This window comes from Pan troglodytes, chromosome 15, assembly GCF_028858775.2.
Source record: "Pan troglodytes isolate AG18354 chromosome 15, NHGRI_mPanTro3-v2.0_pri, whole genome shotgun sequence".
Lineage (NCBI taxonomy): Eukaryota > Metazoa > Chordata > Mammalia > Primates > Hominidae > Pan > Pan troglodytes.
The window spans coordinates 88,321,564-88,340,020 of NC_072413.2; the positions used below are offsets into that span (position 1 = coordinate 88,321,564).

The 18,457-nt window shown below is 41.0% G+C and overlaps 1 protein-coding gene across 5 annotated transcripts in view; it reads right to left on the bottom strand.

The window, feature by feature from the left end:
* Nucleotides 1-15,596, bottom strand: part of NRDE2 (NRDE-2, necessary for RNA interference, domain containing) — a 54,623-nt gene extending 39,027 nt beyond the window's left edge. The window contains exons 1-4 of one of the 5 annotated variants that reach the window (XM_063793069.1): nt 15,306-15,459; nt 1,780-1,888; nt 1,480-1,596; nt 350-583 (exon numbers count right to left, since the gene is read on the bottom strand). Coding sequence is in view for 2 of the 5 variants with exons in the window: in XM_001141630.8 (XP_001141630.3) it covers nt 350-583; nt 1,780-1,888; nt 15,306-15,369 (407 nt within the window). In the remaining 3 variants the exon portion in view is untranslated. Of the gene's footprint in view, nt 1-349; nt 584-1,479; nt 1,597-1,779; nt 1,889-13,984; nt 14,270-15,305 lie in introns of those variants that run through there. The other 4 variants (XM_063793068.1, XM_001141630.8, XM_009428286.5 and 1 more) reach the window with 4 other exon arrangements.
* Nucleotides 15,597-18,457: the final 2,861 nt, after the last annotated feature.

Consider the following 18,457-nt stretch of genomic DNA (forward strand, 5'->3'; position numbering starts at 1 on the left):
TCTCCTACCCAGAGTGTGGAGACCCACGGCCCTCAGAGAGGGAACCGTTATCTATGTGATAACGGCACTGACTCACAGACCCACTGTGGCACATCTGCCATCTTTTGAAAATCCCAAAGACTTTTTGTCTAAAAGAGATTCACACAATCATTACTGTGTCTAAATAACATTTCTCAAATAAAATCGTGTCCCTAATTTTTCTCCTTCTCTTTTTTAAGCTGATATAATGGTAGAGCTCTCTTCTGACTGAGTGACTAAATGGTTATTCAAACATCTAATTTGCGGCAACAATTAAGGGAGAAAAACTCAAGACTTAAAATATCATAGGTGCTTGAGAACAGCAACCTACTTCGGTTCCTCAGATTCCTTTTTACTGCCTCCGACGCCTCTGGAAGGTTTGTCCTTTTCAGAATCGGTGTCTGTCTCAGACCTGCTGCTACTCGACGGCCCATGCTTCCTCTTTGTTTTCTTATGATGCTGATGCTTCCTTTTTTTCTTTTTCTCTTTCTTCTTTTTTCTACTTGTTTGTTTGAGCTTTTTGTTAGTGTCACTTTCATCTGAAGACTCTGATTTCAGATGACTCCTGTTTGGGAAAATCAACTTTAAAATTACTTTCTAAAAAGATGTAGGAAAAATAATACTATGTAAATAAGTCAACAAATATTTAAGAGGGAACTATATAAATGTTCACACAGATTTACTATTTGCCCATATATTACACAGTAACTTACTGGATTACCCCTCACCTGCAAGACTTAGGAATTGGATCTAAAATAATAACAGGTGAAGAAATTCCAATTTTAATAGTTTCTAAACCTATACTTTCTTATTTATACATCTTTAAATGAAAGTAACCTACCACTTAACAAATATAGTATTTTTAAGACATTATTAAAGGTTGGCTGGGTGTGGTTACTCATGCCTATAATCCTAGCACTTTGGGAGGCCAAGGCAAGAGGACTGCTGAAGGTGCCTGGGAGTTTGAGACAAGCCTGGGCAACGTAGCAAGACCTCATCTTTATTTAAAAAAAATAATAATAATTTTCAAAAAAAAATCATTATAAAAAGGTTTATTTTCAGTGCCACATATTATGTCAACATGTCGTTAATTTAAAAAACCAAAACATTTAATTGTGGTCCTTGTTTTTGGAGATGACAATGAGCTCTTCTTCCTCATTACTGAAATATCTAATATCTACCAACTTCCTCTCATGCATCAACTCTTCTCAATTTCCAAAGGCTTCTTACACATTTAGAGTACCGGGTTTCACAACCTATTCACCCTATTAACGAAATCATCTAGTCTGTATTTGTAAGACAGCTTATTTCTCAGTTCAATGATCTAAAACAAAATTCTTTCACAGCTGAGGAGAGATGTGTGCCATCTTGCTTTCCCTGATGTTTTGATGCCATTTTTAATCTTATACAAGCTCCTTCTCTATTTTTACAAAAGGGTTGAAAATGTAACTAAAAAAATACCTGAATTATGATGTTCTAAAGGTTACTAATGAGGCTAGTAATGTTACTCGAGAATCACAATGATGCCATTTCCCTCTTGGCCTAATTACAGGCACTAACTGTGTCATGTACTTGCCACTGCAAAGCAAAGAAAAAAAAATAATACAAGAGGTAAGGGAAAATAGTTAAAGATCACCTTATTACTTTAAGTAAGAGTTTTACATACCTCTTTTATTAGAGTTTTCTAAGGAGCTTCATTTCAGCTAAGCTATAGACAGTAAACTGACAAAAACGAAAACACATCTGTCAAACAAAAACTACCTTGTCAGCGGTGACCCTTCAGAAACATGGGCTGGAGCTGCTTCAGTTTGTTGGCTCAGGGACGTTATGGATCCAACACAAAAGCTTGGGTTGCTCAGCCAGTCTAACTCTGCACAGGCAAAAGGAGAAAAGATCAATGAAATTAGTTCAATATGATTCTAAAGCAGGAGATCTATCCATCTTATCAGCTGACATCCTAATTCACAGCCAATGTCAGCCAGACGTTTTGAACAGTCAGTCCAAAGTCCACAGAAGCTGAACAGAATCCATGAAATTTTTATTTCACAGGGCATGGCTTTAATACACTCTAAAATATTCCAGACCAAAATCCTTCCGTGATATCAAACTGCAGCTTAAGCAAAAGCCATATAACAAGTACGGGCTAAAAGGCAACAAGGCATTTTGCATTCCATCCATCCACACTGTCTAATGAGTGTGAATGCTTCCAAAGCATTAGGCTTTTATGACCTCAAATTTGATTCAGACAATTCCTAAAAGTTAAAAAATCAAATCGGCTGGGTATGGTGGCTCATGCCTGTAATCCCAGCACTTTGGGAGGCTGAGGAGGGCAGATCACCTGAGGTCAGGAGTTTGACACCAGCCTGGCCAACACGGCGAAAAACCATCTCTACTAAAAATACAAAAATTAGCCGGGTGTGGTAGCACACGCCTGTAATCCCAGCTACTCGGGAGGCTGAGGCAGGAGATCGCTTGAACCTGGGAGGCAGAGGTTGCAGTGAGCCGGTATCGCGCCACTGCACTCCAGCATGGATGACAGAGTTAGACTGCATCTTAAACAAAACAAAACAAAAGCAAATCAAATCATGCATAAAAGCCCACCATGCTTAATATTATTACAGAAGATTAAGATCTTTTAAAAAATATTCCATGTTCTACCTTAGTACACTAACTTAACAAACTTTTCCTTAAAATAGTACTCTTCTTTGGAAATAAAAACCCAAGATGTTAACTTTAAATGCTAAAATTATATAAACGTGAATACTGTGATGATTATCTCTAGGTGATTACATTAAATGTCTAAAGATTTTCTTCTTTCTGCTTACCCATAATTTCTTACTTTTCTACAGTGAACTATTTCTAAATTACTTATTTTCTAACTTTTAGGAGTCTTAGCTGTGAAGGGAAGAAAAAAAACATGGGATGGCAGCAGCAAGGGAGCCCACAGGGGGTTTGTATTTTGTCCTGTTTTGTTTGGATGGGAGGCCAGAGCTTATTCATATCCTAAAGAGGAAGAACCCGTTAAATGGTTGAAGGTACAAAAGAGGAGGGTGACTACATTTTTGAACAGTTTTATTGGGATATAATTTACATACTATAACTCGGCCATTAGTCATGTACAATTTAACAGATTTTTAGTATATTTACAGAGTTGTGTGGCCATCTTCATAACTTTAGAACATTTTCATCATCCCAAAACAAAACCTCAGACCTATTAGCGGTCCATTCCTATCACCCACCTCCTGTTTCCCTGCCCCACCCACCTCACCCCTAGCCAAACACTAACCTGCTTTCTATCTCTCTAGATTTGCCTATTTTGGACATTTAATATAAATAAGCTCATATAATATACGTGGTCTTTTGTAACTTACCACAATGTTTTCAAGGTTCATCCATGCTGTAGTGTGTATCACTACCTCATTCCTTTTTATTGTCAAATATCTCATTTTATGGATTTACCACATTTTACCTGTCCATTAGTTGATGAACACTTGGGTTATTTCTTCTTTTTAGCTATTATGAATACTACTACTCTGAATATTCATGTACAAGTTTTCATATGGACACATTTTCATTTCTCCTGAGTGGATACCTAGGAGCGGAATTGCTGGGTGATATGGTAACTCATATTTAACATTTTGAGGAAATGCCAGATTGTTTTCCAAAGTAGCTGTACCATTTTAGATTCTCATTAACAATGTATAAGAATTCCAGTTTCTCCATATCCTTTTTTGTTATATTATCTTTTTTATTATAGTCACCCTAGTGGGTATGATGTGTTATCTTGCTGTAGTTTTGATTTCCATTTCCCTAATGACTAATGATGCTGAACATCTTTTCATGTGTTTATTAGCCATTCACAGATCTTCTTTGCAGAAGTTCTTTATTCTGGGTACTAGCTCCTTAAGTAACTGTATTAGTCCGTTCTCACACTGCTATAAAGAAATACCCAAGACTGGGTAATTTATAAAGGAAAGAGGTTTAATTGACTCGCAGTTCCACATAGCTGGGGAGGCCTCAGGAAACTTACAATCACGGTGGAAGGTGAAGAGGAAGCAAGGATCTTCTTGATGTGGTGTCAACAGAGGAAAGAGTAAAGAGCCAAGGGGGAAGAGCCCCTTATAAAACCATCAGATCTCATGAGAACTCACTCACTATCGTGAGAACAGCATGGGGCGAACTGCCCCCAGGATCCAATCACCTCCCACCAGTTCCTCCCTTGACACATGGGGATTATAGGGATTACAATTCAAGATGAGATTTGGAGGGGCACACAGAGCCAAACCATATCAGTATTTGCATCTTAGTATGGAGGAGACACCAGAATGTATGCTTCCTGACAACAGGTACTGTTTTAATCACTGGCTTATAGTAGGTGTTCAACAAATACTTGTGAGAAAGAAGGAAAAGAGGAAGGAAGGAAAATCCCAAAGAAAGAAAGGCATATTAAACAGCACAGAAAAAAGGGAAAGAAGTGACAGGTTCCAACTTAAGTGCCTACAGCAGGCCAAACACCAGGCTAAGAACTTACATCCTTTTCATCTTTTAATTCTCACAACAAGGCTCTATGGGAGGTATTATGATCACCATTTTATAGAAGAGGAAACTAAGACTCAAAGGGGTTAAGTAACTAGTAATGTCATACCTAGTAAATGTTAAACAACTGCTCATGCAACCTTCTACTCTCTTTTTCCTTCTGAGGTTGGTTCCCTTCATTTGGGCCTAATTCCTGGCAAAAGATATGTGAAACTAGTTCCTGTTGCTCACTGAGATCAAAATTATTTCCACAAAAATCAGATTCTATCATGAAAAAGTGGAAAAAGATGGAACAAACAGTATTCAGGAAAAGATGCTCTCAAACAATTCCAGTATATTTCTATATAAATATTCTAGATAGTGATGACAGCTGGAAGAAAATGTAAAGAAATACAGACATCACAACATACACTGTGTGACTCTTCAAAGTCCTTCAGAAGACACAAGAAAGGCTTTTTAAATTTGAGAGATGGGGTCTTGCTGTGTTGCCCAGGATGGCCTCAAACTCCTACACTCAAGCGATCCTCCTGCTTCAGCCTCCCAAGCAGCTGGGACTATAGGCGTGCCACCACTGTGCCAGGCTTTTGAGGATACAGTTGAGGCTTTGCTGTATGGCACTACTGTGGGGGAAAAAATTCAGAAAGAAATAAAACTTGGCCAGTGTATCTATTATACTAGCACTTTGGGAAGCTGAGAAGGGAGGACCACTGGAGCCCAGGAGTTCAAACGAGCCTGGGCAACATAAGCAAGACCCCAGCTCTATTAAAAAAAAAAAAGAAAAGAAAAGAAAAAAAGAAAGAAAGCTCTTGGGTTTTGAACATGAATCATCATGGATCCTCTGTGACCTTCATGCCAATTGAATGACCTCCTGTGGAGCAAAAGGTATTTTCATCTGACAAGCTGTGTTTTGCTTTATTTTTTGATAGCATATTAGCAGTGCACATGCAGGGAATACTAGAAGTAATAATCACTGTATGGTAGGCTTGGAAAGATTTTGGAAGTCCTCTAGTCCATGGACTTCCAAACTTTTCTTAGCCAAGGAACTCACTTCAAACAGAATCTTCCATAGAAGTCCAACATGAAGAACAGAAAAGGCAGGGATGCTCTCTAGTTGGGAGTTCAGAAGGAGGGGCTGGGTCTGAGATGGCTCTTCAGAGCACAGCCTGGACACCACCCCCTCCCCTATAGACCAACAGCTGGAGGCCCAGCTGTGGCCAAGGGCAAGCATCTGAACCTGAATCTGTGACTCTTCATCCAGTTCTCTCCACCCCACCCCACGGAGCTTCTCTTCACTTCCTCAACTAAGGAGGCTGGTTCTCCTAAAGTCTCCCTGCAATTAGTACACGGGGCTCTTACGGCAATCTTCACATTGTAATCTCATTATCTTCCCACTATACTCTAAGCCAAGGGTCAAAAACTCAAATCCTTATAGGGACCAGATTAGTAATGACTACTGTGATACTACAGAAGTGGCAAAAGAAAAAATAAACACCAACTAGCTTACAACTCTTATATCCCAGTTTCTAGCTCCCTCCCCTCCTCCCACCTGTCACTTCCCAAACTCCATGAGGGCAGGGCCATGACTATTCACTACTGTATTCCCAACTCCTAGCACAGTGCCTTGGTACAAAGCAAATGGACTCAATAAATACCTGTTGAATAAATAAAATGAATGAGGATATGCACCATATCTTTGCATGTTTATACCCCCAACACCTAATCAAATGAACTGAAGAAATTTGAAATCTTCAAAAAAAAAATCCATTATCTAGGTATAAAGTACAACTAGTATAATTCTTCCTTTCTTCATTGTAAATGTATATTTAATCATTACATAAGTTAATGAATACCAACTACACACCCAGGCACAGGTCTAGGTACTGGGGGTATAGTGGGGAACAAGAAAGGTTCTGCTCACATGGAGTTTATAATTATAACCTTCACTGTCAAATAAAAACTTGCATTGTTAAATTCAATTTTAATTCAACAGAATTCTGGAGAGAGTTATCTGAGATGAAAAGATGCTTTATTAATCAGACTGCAAAGTCATTTTCAACAGTTACATCCTCACATAATTTACATACTTGATAGATATAAAATGTGTACATAGATAATTGTGCCAATACTAAGCAAGACGTAACATTTATAGAGAAGACCAGCAGCACACCAAATGCCTACGGTTTAAGAAAGAGAATCCCACTGGCTGACAAGGCTTTTGTCCTTGCAGGTTAGTAAATTACGAGTTGGAATGTGCCTGGAAATTAACACTCTGCCATACATTGTATTATGCATACACACCAAGAAATATGGAAACATCAGGCAGAAAAACCACTTTAGAACTACCGCCTAACAAAAATAGGCAGGTGTCTGGTAGAAATGTAGCATGTATAAATTTTCAGGGTAATTTAACAGAAAATAATATAATGAATCATCGCTGAATAATTTAAGCTCAAATACTTTTTGTGAACATTTATTATGTAACCCTATTTCTCTACCACTAGCAAAAATGCTTTAATTTAATTCTATTACACATAGAGGGAGGAAGGAATTGCCATGAAAAGATTTGAACTTTAAAATACATTTTTAACTATAATTGGATAAAATATCCAAGTTCTATATCCATTCCCCTTCTATTATAACGAAATAGCACTGATTACTAGTTTGTTTAAGTGAACTCAGAGGTAAGTGCTCCTCCTGAGATGGTAATTCAAAAAACATTTCTAGGGCCAAGTGTATAAATAAAGTAGTGTATATATTATGGAAGAGATTTGTTCCTTTAAAATGAATAAGTCTAACAAAGGATCTGGGAGTACAAACCTATTTATACAAAAAGCACCAGCAAACATGGCTGAGAACTGCATTTAAGATGATTATTACACAGAACCTGAGCAAATTCAGCCCTTCCATGGAGTTAACCTACAATTTGAAGAGGCCCAGGAATTCCAAAGGTATTATATAAAGGACCAAAACCCAATGTTCTAATATCGTAGCATGGCTTATAACACAAGCTCTGTACTTAGAAGAACTTGTATTCAAACTGGCTGTTTCTTGGTTGTGTAACTCTGAACAAAATAATTTATCTGAGTCTCTTTTTTTTTATTCCGTAATTTTTTACTGACAGCCAAGTACTGGTCTAGGTGCTAGGAATGCACGATGAATAAGACAAACCCAACACTACCCTCATGGAGCTGCCCTACTAGCAGTCACTTCTATGCAACGTGACAAATGCAAAAAGAGAGAAAATAGGGAATAATGACAGCACGCTCTCTAATTCAAACAAGGTCTGGATCAGAGAAAGCTAACTGAGAAAATCTCTCAGCTAAGATCTAAAGGAGGAGGAGTGAAGGAAATATGCTCCTAGAAAGTGTTTGGGAAATAGACAGTGAGAAATAGGAGAAGCGATTGTGGCTTGGCCATTGGGACTGAAGGGAAATGGGGGCAAAATGAAGCAGGAGAGGTAGGGCCTTAAAAAACATGTTTGAGAGCTTGGCATTACCCTAAGAGCAATGGGCAGATGGTCATGTTTTGAATGAGAGTGACAAAATCAGATATACTATTTGAAAGATGAGCAGCAAAGAACAGCGTTTAAGAACACACATTTTAGGCCAGGCGGGGTGGCTCATGCCTGCAATCCCAGCACTTTGGGAGGCCGAGTTGGGCGGATGACTTGAGGTCAGGAGTTTGAGACTAGCCTGGCCAAAATGGTGAAACCCCATCTCTACTAGAAATACAAAAATTAGCCAGGTGTGGTGGCGCACACCTGTAATCCCAGCTACTTGGGAGGCTGAGGGAGGAGAATCGTTTGAGCCCTGGAGGCAGAGGTTGCAGTGAGTGGAGATGCCACTGCACTCCAGCCTGGGTGACAGAGCAAGGCTCCGTCTCCAAAAAAAAAAAAAAAAAAAAAAAAAAAGAGCACACACTTTGAAGCTAAATTGTGTGAGTTCAAATCCTGACTCTGTGACTTACTAACCATGTGACCTTCAGAAGTTACTTACTGGTTCCCTCTGTGCGTACATTTGAACAGCACTAACTTCATAGAGTTGTTACGTGCATTCAATAAGTTAGTATTTGTAAGGCATTTAAACCAGTGAATGGCACATAGTGTTTTTAAATAAGGACATTTAAAAGTTCTTGCAACAGTGTGGAGAGTGGCTCAGGGAGCAATGGCAGGACTAACGGCGGGGACGCTATTTTAGGAGGCTGTTGTAGTAATCTAGGAGACGATGACGGCAAAAGTTAGGTAATGGTAGTGAGACTATGGAGAAACTAAGGACTTTCAGAGTTGTTTGGAAGGACTAAAGAATTGAATGGGTGGAAGTGGGGAGTCAAGGTACATGTCTAAGTTTTGGTTTGGGTGAATGGTAGTGCCATTTTCTGATTTGTGGACACAGGAAGAAAAAGGTTTGGGGGTAAAAGATAATGTGTTTAGTTTCTTCCCCAAATATGGATAATATGTCTGCTTCATATAATATGAAGATTAAATAAACTAATATACCATCTTCCATTCCAAATCTGTCAAATATTTGATTCCCAAGCAACAATGTTCTAGGGTACACAATCCTAGTCAACAATCTGAGGGTAGGAAGAAAAGCTCCAGAACTGAAGGGGTCAGATGCTGGGCACTCTCTGCTGCTCCTGACACAATGGATGCTCCTATTCTTGTTTCCCGAAAGAATGAATTTTACTAAACATAGTCCCACCAGACTCCTTACTGAATGTGATGCCTACTTAAATCCTGGCCTCTTTGCTTTTTTTTGTTCTGAGATGGAGTCTCACTATGTCAGCCAGGCTGGAGTGCAGTGGTGAGATCTCAGCTCACTGCAACCTCCACCTCCCAGGCTCAAGCAATCCTCCCACCTCAACCTCCCGAGTAGCTGGGACCACAGGAACACACTACCACACCTGGCTAGTTTTTGTTGTTGTTATTAGAGTCAGGGTTTTGTCATGTTGCCCAGGCTGGTCTCAAACTCCTAAGCTCATGTGATCTGCCCGCCTTGGCCTCCCGAAGTGCTGAGATTTCAGGTGTAAGCCACTGTGCCCAGCCCTTGGCCTAACTTTTAATGGTAGCCAGAAAGAGGAGAACAGCACCCCTCTCACTCATTTTGGTATTGGCTGTCTTTCCTGTCCAGGAGTTTAACGTTTTTTTAATTGAAACTCTGCACCCACTTCTTGCTAACACTATTTTACATTTTTATAACATTTTTTATACTGTAAGGCAAAAAGTACACTGCTTCTATTTATAACAGCCAAAGACTGGAAAGAGTCCAAATGTCCTTAATAGGGGACTGGTTGAATAAAGCATGTGACAGCCACACGATGGAGTTCTGTGCACTAGTAAAAAGAAATGAGGAAGATCTCTATAGAGTGTAGAGCGATCTCCAGGATCTAAGGTAAAATGCAGAATAGTACGCATTTAAGAAAGAGAGGGAAAATGTAGTTGCTCTTATAGAAGAGAGGGAAAAAAAATGGGAGGATACCATGGGCTAATGAAAATGTTAGTCTGCAGGGGAAGGAAAGTGACAGGTTGGAGAAACAGAGATGGAAGGTTTTTCTCCTCTGAATATACCTGGTTTACAATCTCAACGTTAGGCTAAGCATTTTACATCATTATAAAACAAAATCAAATTAAAAATAAAAACAATCCCTAAAAATGGAAAATATTTATATCACCATATATCAAACTGGTGGTAAAACCACACAGGGAATTGTTTCAAGTGATTTTCAAACTCAGTAAATTGACCGCATATCCACTGTGGGCCATGTCCTTAAAACAAATAGAACCATAAAAAAATCTGAAACTGTTAGTATTAGTCACATTAATACTGTTATTTTGAATATATAAAGAACTTTAAAAATTAAATCAAAGAAGTAAAAGCTTCATAATCTTACATTTGGACTGGAAATACTAATACGAATTCATGATGTATTTTTCTCTTCCTGGTTCCATCCACTGAAGTCTAGAAGTAATGACAACACAGTGGTGATGATACCCCTAACAACCCAGTGTGTGGTTTTCATATATCCATACCATTTTCCACTAAAAGAAACCAGGATTCCCTGGAGAAATGGCCAACTCCAGGCCACAAGAGAAAATGTAAGTGATGATTCCTGGACATCTCTTAGGACAGAAAGCAAGAAAGCTATTAAATAAAGATGATTGGGTCAGGTCCGGCATGATGGCTCATGCCTGTAATCCCAGCACTCTGGGAGGCCGTGGCGGGAGCACTGCTTGAGGCCAGGAGTTCAAGATCAGCTTGACCAATGTAGCAAGACTCTATCTCTAAAAAAATAAATGAATCAGCCAAGTGTGGTGGTGCACACTAGCAGTCCTAGCTACTCAGGAGGCTGAGACAGGTGGACTGCTTGATCCCAAGAATTGGAGATTGTAGTGAGCTGTGATTGCGCCACTACAGTCCAACCTGGGCGACAGAGTGAAACCTCATTTCTAAAAAAAGAAAAAAAAAAAGCCTACCTGCAATGGATTGAAATATAAACATTAAAAATTCATGACTTCATAATGAAAACAAAAAACTTCACACCTCACTGGTCACCTCTAGAAGTTACTGGGACCTCCAACTCATTATTCTGAAACTAACAAAAGGAATGAATCAAGTATTTATCCCAGGCTAGGTGAGGTGGCTCACGCACTTTAGGAGGCCAAGGCAGGTGGATCGCTTGAGGTCAGGAGTTCGAGACTAGCCTGGCCAACATGGTGAAACTCTGTCTCTAGTAAAAATACAAAAATTAGCCAGGAGTAAGCTGGGCGCAGTGGCTCACGCCTGTAATCCCAGCACTTTGGGAGGCAGAGGCGGGCGGATCATGAGGTCAGGAGATTGAGACCACTCTGGCTAACATGGTGAAACCCCCTATCTACTAAAAATATAAAAAATTAGCCAGGCGTGGTGGCAAGCGCCTGTAGTCCCAGCTACTCGGGAGGCTGAGGCAGGAGAATGGCGTGAACCCGGGAGGCGGAGCTTGCAGTGAGCCAAGATCACACAACTGCACTCCAGCCTAGGCGACAGAGAGATATTCTGTCTCAAAAAAAAAAAAAAAAAATTAGCCAGGAGTGGTGGCGCATGCCTGTAGTCCCAGTTACTAGGGAGGCTGAGGCAGGAGAATCACTTGAACCCAAGAGGCGGAGGTTGCAGTGGGCCAGATCTCACCACTGCATTCCAGCCTGGGCGACAGCTAGACTCTGTCTCCAAAAAAAAAAAAAAAAAAGAAAAAAGTATTTATCCTGTCTTTCCTGCCTAACTAAACTGTATTCAGGGTATCCCAATAGTTCTTCATAGAATAATTGATGTTAATAAATACAGGAGGAATGATACAATTAGAAAACAACCATTTTGCAACCTCAATGAAATAATAATGAACCTAAACAATAATCATAAATGGCTGCAAAAATCATTAGGTGTAAGGTTCATGGGCTGCTTCATATGGGATGAAACAGGTTGCAAACACATGAATCCACTGGTCAATCTTAACATCACTAAAACAGAGAACGTTAGACAGGGCATCCTCCTGAAATGATTCCATAGCAAGTGCATTGCTCCCCCAATGAGGTACTTTCAACAAAAAGATTAAATCTGAATCTAATTAATTGACTAGAGGTAAATACCAGTTTACAGGAAATACTGGAATACAGAAGCATGTTAAGTGACACTATGAGGATTTGGTGGGAAACATTTACAGGACAAATGACACGGTTTCCTCAACAAATCGATCACATGGAATGAAGGAGAGGAAGAAACCGATTTACACTGAAAGAGACCTAAGGCATATATCCACAAAATGCAATGTTGGCTGTATTTTGGAAATTGACTTGGACAATCCAACTGTAAAATCCCATTTTTGAAACATCTCGTGAAATTTGAACACCGACTGGTAAGTGAAAATGACCAGAAAAGAATTAAGGCTTTTTTCCATTACAAGAAATGATGCTGTGTTTATATTTTTTCAAAAGACAATACTTTATAAAACATACTTTTACACACATTTTCCTGATTGTAGATATCCAGAGGATGTCAAATAAATACTATTTAAGAGTAAGACTCCTCTGCAAAAGTTCGATTTCCCCCTCTCAAAATAAAAGGATAAAGCTTTGACATGTTATTAAAGATCACTATCCTCCATCACCACCAGCCCAACCATATTTCCCAAGGCTCCTCTTTATGCCACTACACCTCCAGACAAACTAGATGATTTGCAGTTCTCACACTTTTCTTCTGCAGGACTTGAAGGCCCTGGTATACACTTCCGCCGTTTTATTTGTCCAAATCCTACTCTCTTGAAGATCCATCCAAAACTCAGCTCCTGGCTAGGCACAGTGGCTCACGCCTGTAATCCCAGCACTTTGGGAGGCTGAGGCAGGAGGATCACTTGAGCCCAGCAGTCTGAGATCAGCCTGGGCAACATAGCAAGACCCTGTCCCTACTTAAGAAAAAAAAAAGTAGGCTGGGTACGTTGGCTCACACCTGTAATCCCAGCACTTTGGGAGGCCGAGGTGGGCGGATCATCTAAGCTCAGGAGTTCAAGACCAGCCTGGCCAACATGGTGAAACCCCATTTCTACTAAAAATACAAAAAATTAGCCAGGTGTGGTGGTGCACGCCTGTAATCCAAGCTACTCGGGAGACTGAGGCACAAGAATCACTTGAAGCCGGGAGGCGGAGGTTGCAGTGAGCTGAGATTGTGCCACTGCACTCCAGCCTGGGTGACAGAGTGAGACTGCCTCAAAAAAAAAAAAAAAAAAAAAAAAAGTAAAAGAAAAAAATATTAGTTCCTACATAAAGCCTTCTTTGAACCTTCTATTAGAAGTAATTATTCCTGGGCTGGGTGTGGTGGCTCACAACTGTAATCCCAGCACTTTGGGAGGCTATGGTGGGCGAATCACTTAAAGTTAGGAGTTCGAGACCAGCCTGGCCAAAACAGTGAAACCCCATCTCTACTAACAATACAAAAATTAGCCAGGCATGGTGGTGAGTGCCTATAGTCCCAGCTACTTGGGAGGCTGAGGCAGGAGAATCACTTGAACCCAGGAGGCGAAGGCTGCAGTGAGCCAAGATCGTACAATTACACTCCAGCTTGGGCGACAGAGCAAGACTTGGTCTCAAAAAAATAAATAAATAAATAAAAAATAAATAAATAAATAAAAAGAAGTAATTAATCCTGCAGTTCACCTATGGTATCTGTAATATCCCACCTTGTACTATACACTTCTTTTAGGTGCACTCATGCATTCCTGCAACACGTAATTATTAAGTAACTACTATCGATCTGTACATCCAGAAAATATTTATTGAACACCTATTATACTTTGGACCTGTGCTAGGGGCTAACTATGCTACAATGAATAGACAAACACTGCCCAACCTGATAGAGATTACAGTCTAGTAAGGGAAGACAACAATTTTACACAAGAAATTACTCACAATTATGAGAAATAGGACAAGCGCAGTGGCTCATGCCTGTAATCCTAGAACTTTGGGAGGCTGACGCAGAGAATCGCTTGAGCTCAGGAGTTCGAGACCAGCCTGGTCAACACAGTGAGACCTCGTCTCTACTAAATATTAAAAAAAATTAGCCAGGCCTGGTGGTGCACACCAGTAGTTCCAGCTATTCATGAGGCTGAGGCAGGAAGTTAAGCCCAGGAGTCTGAGGCGGCAGTGAGTTATGACAGCGCCACTGCACTCCAGCCTGGGCAACAGAGTGAGACCCTGTCTCGAAAAAAAAAAAAAAATTAGGAGAAACGTTACAGAAAGTGTAGGAACTACATTAGAGGATATAACAGACAGGTAAGACTCAATTGCGCCCTGTCACGTATGGCACATAATTTAGAATTACTTTTTTTTCTTTTTTTTTTAGAGACAAGGTCCCCCCACCCCAGGGCGGGATGCAGAGGCACGATCATGGCTCACTGCGGCCTCAAACTTCTGGGCTCAAGCAATCCTCCCACCTCAGCCTCCTGCGGAGCTGATACTACAGGCGTAGTATCCACGCCCGGCTTTTTTTTTAAGAGACAGGAGTCTCGCTATGTTGACCATGATGGTCATGAAGTCCCGGGCTCAAACTATCCTTCCACCTACAGGTGTGGGCCACTGCTCCTGGCCAGGATTAATTAACTTCTTAAATGAACTATGTACCCCAATTTTGAACAATGCAGCTCTGCTGGAAATGTCTGGGACTTAAGTAAAATGTGTAAAGCCATAACCTGATACACAGTAGGCCCTCAAGAATAAATGTTAGTTCTTTTCACTGGGTGCTGTGCCCCTCCAGAGAGAAACTGATTAGGTTTTGGATACTAATCCCCTAGCTCTAGGCCACTAAGTAATACCAATCTAATAAGCATTTCAGAAATAAGTATAACAGGAAAGGAAGTAATATGTAATAAAAACATTCTGCATTTGCATCAAGGGTTTCCTCGAGATGTCGAGTATCATTATTCCCAATTTAAAGATGAAGTAACTGAGGCTCGAAAAGAACAGGACCTAACAACATCGTACAGAAGTCCCAGCTCCAGGGCATCTGCTGGTCTTTCTCCACCCCTCCATAACTCTACAACCTTGGTCCAGAACAGGCCTCTGGGCCCCAGACCTCGGAGGCATTGAGCCTTTCCCAGAAGGCTTTGCAGCGCCGCGGAGAACTCTGGGATACAAATGGATACACAAATCCAAAGCAAAAGTCTAGACCTGGGCCCGAGAAACAGCCTCTTAGGCCCCCCAGGTGCCTTCTTCGGCTCGTTTGTGTGCTTACCTTTCCTGGAGCTCCCGCCATCGGGAGCCTCACTAAGCCCCGCAAAGGCTGGGAACAGCGCCATGACCACAGGCCGTACCTCCGTTCTTCTCTATAGAGATGGCGCCGGCGAGCGAGCGCCGGTCTGAGGACCCCTGCCGTCGCGGTGCACTCTGGGAAATGTGGTTTTCGCGGCGCTCTCTGGGGCTTGACCTCGAAGCGGGAGGGGCGGGGCCCAGAGAGGAGGGTCGTCAAGGGACTGGGGCGCGGCGGGGCAGGGAGAGGCAGGGCAAAGCAGGGCAGGGCGGGGCCAAAGGGGGCGGGGCGAGGAGTGACGGGTTTCTAGTGGTTGGGGCCCTGTGAGAACCGGAACTGCGAAAACCGGAGAAGGGAATTGTTCACCGCGAAAGGGACTAAGGAAATTGGGATTCCAGTTCGACCCCTAAATTCACACCATCCTTGCTAACTGGGTCAACTTAAACGCTCTAAGCATTAGTTTCCTTATCTGCAAAATATTGAGAAGATTAAATGAACATATTTATAAAGGGCCTAGCATTGAGTCCGGCCCATGAAAAGCACTTAATATGTGTTAGCCGTTATGTGAATTACGACTGCAAGTTCGGCTCAAAGTCATGTGAGATATCCGAACTTCAATCAGGTTACCATATTAAATACCCCAGAACAAGGAAAAATGGAAAGTCCCATCAAGTTCAAGGGTCTTTGATAGTTAGAAAATACCTGTCTGTGAAGCATTCTTGACCCCAGTTCCACCCACCCAAAATCTAATCACACTTGCTACCAGAAATATAGAGAGTAAAAGAACAACTTAGAAGACTTTGTACCACCAAGAAACAATTAGCCAAATCTAGAATGTGGGAAATTATAGAAAACAACCGTGCTTCCTTAACATATCAAGGGCTTTAAGAGGGCAGGAGATTGTAATAGATACGAAGATCTTACAGACACATCAAGCAAATACAACATATTTATGGTCTCATTATAATTCCGATTGGACAAACTGTAAAAAGACCTTTTTAAGATAGATGGAGAAATAAGAAGGTAGGCAGAGTACAAGCAATTCACAAGTAATTCTTGTGAATTCTGTTAGATGTACTAAGGTACTTATGTCACTGAGGTGACCTTTATTTATTTATTTTGAGACAAGGTCTCCTTCTGCCACCCAGGCTGGAGTGTAGTGGTACGATCTCTGCTCACTGCAGCTTCGAACTCCTCGATTCAAGCAATCCCCTCACCTCAGCCTCCCAAGTGGCTGGGACCACAGGCATACACCACCATGTCTGGCTTAATTTTTTTTTTTTTTTTTAATAAAGACAGGGTTTCACCATGTTGCCCAGGCTGGTCTCGAACTCCTGGGCTCAAGCAACCTGCCCCCCTCTGCCTCCCAAAGTGCTGGGTGCCTGTGCCTGAGCATCCCCCAACCCAGCCTGAGATTACTTTTTAAAGTTCTTATATATTAGAGATATATACTGAAATATTTGCAAGTGAAAATAGATAGGTAAATGAAGATATATTTATTGGAATCCTAGGGAGTTAAAGATCTTTAGTTAGGAAATACATTATAAACCAGAGATGCAAATGTAATCATCTAATCAAGGAATGTATGGACTCTGATGAAGTCTGCAGACCTGCATAAGAATTAGGTTCTATGAGTCCAAAATAGACACCCTTAATGCTTTGAAGTCCCTGGCAGAGTACTTACAAAAAGGAGCTTAGTATGACAATAGGGGCAGTAATTCCTGTATGTCTTCAACTTTAAATCTCAGGTTCTGCCAAAATCTTTGACTCTAAGTTACCTCAATTAATTGGGGCAGCATTTGTCTTTCTTAGCAGATCACTTCAGGTAACTGGGATGGAAATAGTCTATCCCAATGCCTCCTATCTTTCCACCCCAGAAAAGTAAGAATTAATATGGAAGTTTTAAGAAATTAAAACCATAATAATGTTTCTGTAATACAAAGGAATCTGGGTATACTAGGTATATTGTGTACTTACAAATGTATAAGAGAATGTTGCTCAAGAGACCCTCCTCATAAGAACAACTGAAAGTGTATAATCAAGTAACTGATATAGACTCCTGGTTTTAAGTTAAAATCTTTTTGTGTTTGTTTTGTTTTTGAGACAAGGTCTCCTCTCTCGCCCAGGCTGGAGTGCAGTGGTGCGATCATGGCTCACTCCAGTCTCGACCATCTGCCTCAGCACCCCCAAGTGCTGGGATTATAGGTGTGAGCCACCATGGCCGGCAGTAAATTGAAATCTTAACGAGGTTTAAGCAGTTTCAGGATATCCAAGAGAATCTAAAGCTCGCCATATTTGTAAGTGTAATTGGTTAGCTTTATAAGAATAATGGGGTCCTATTGCAGGAGCATGAGGGAGGCTGCAGATTCCATTTCGAGGCAGCTCTGAGCTCACGAAATAGACACGATGAGCAAAGCTCACCCTCCCTAGTTGAAAAAAGCTTATGGACAAGAAGTTAGAAGCCTTAGAATGAGTATAAATAATGGCTGTTCAACAATAATAATAACAATAGGAACAAACTACTGATACATACAACATGAATGAATCTCAAAATCGGTATGCTGGGTATAAAAAGCCAGCCACAAAGAGTGTTTACTGTATTATTCTCTTTATACAAAATCCCAGAAAATACAAATTAATATATAGTGACAGAGAGTGGATCGGTGTTTGCCTTGCTCTGGGAACGAAGAGAGGGATATTCCACAGAGGGGTGTGGAGAATGTTTTGGGCTTGATGGAAATATTCTGAATCTTGTTTATGGTGGGGGTATCACAGGTGTGTAACTGACCAAGTTCTTAAAAGCTTAAGAACAAACAAGGGTTTTGAATTTGTTTTTAATATATTGGATGCCAATCTTTTAAACACTGTGTCTGCAAATTTTTTTCTGGAAAGAGTCACATAAAACATATGGTATTGGCTGGATGCAGTGGCTCACACCTGTAATCCCAGCACTTTAGGAGGCTGAGGCGGGTGGATCACTTGAGGTCAGGAGTTTGAGACCAGCCTGGCCAACATAGTGAAACCCCCGTCTCTACTAAAAATACAAAAATTAGCCGGGAGTGGTGGCGGGCACCTGTACTCCCAGCTACTCAGGAGGCTTAGGCAGGAGAATTGCTTGAACTTGGGAGGCAGAGGTT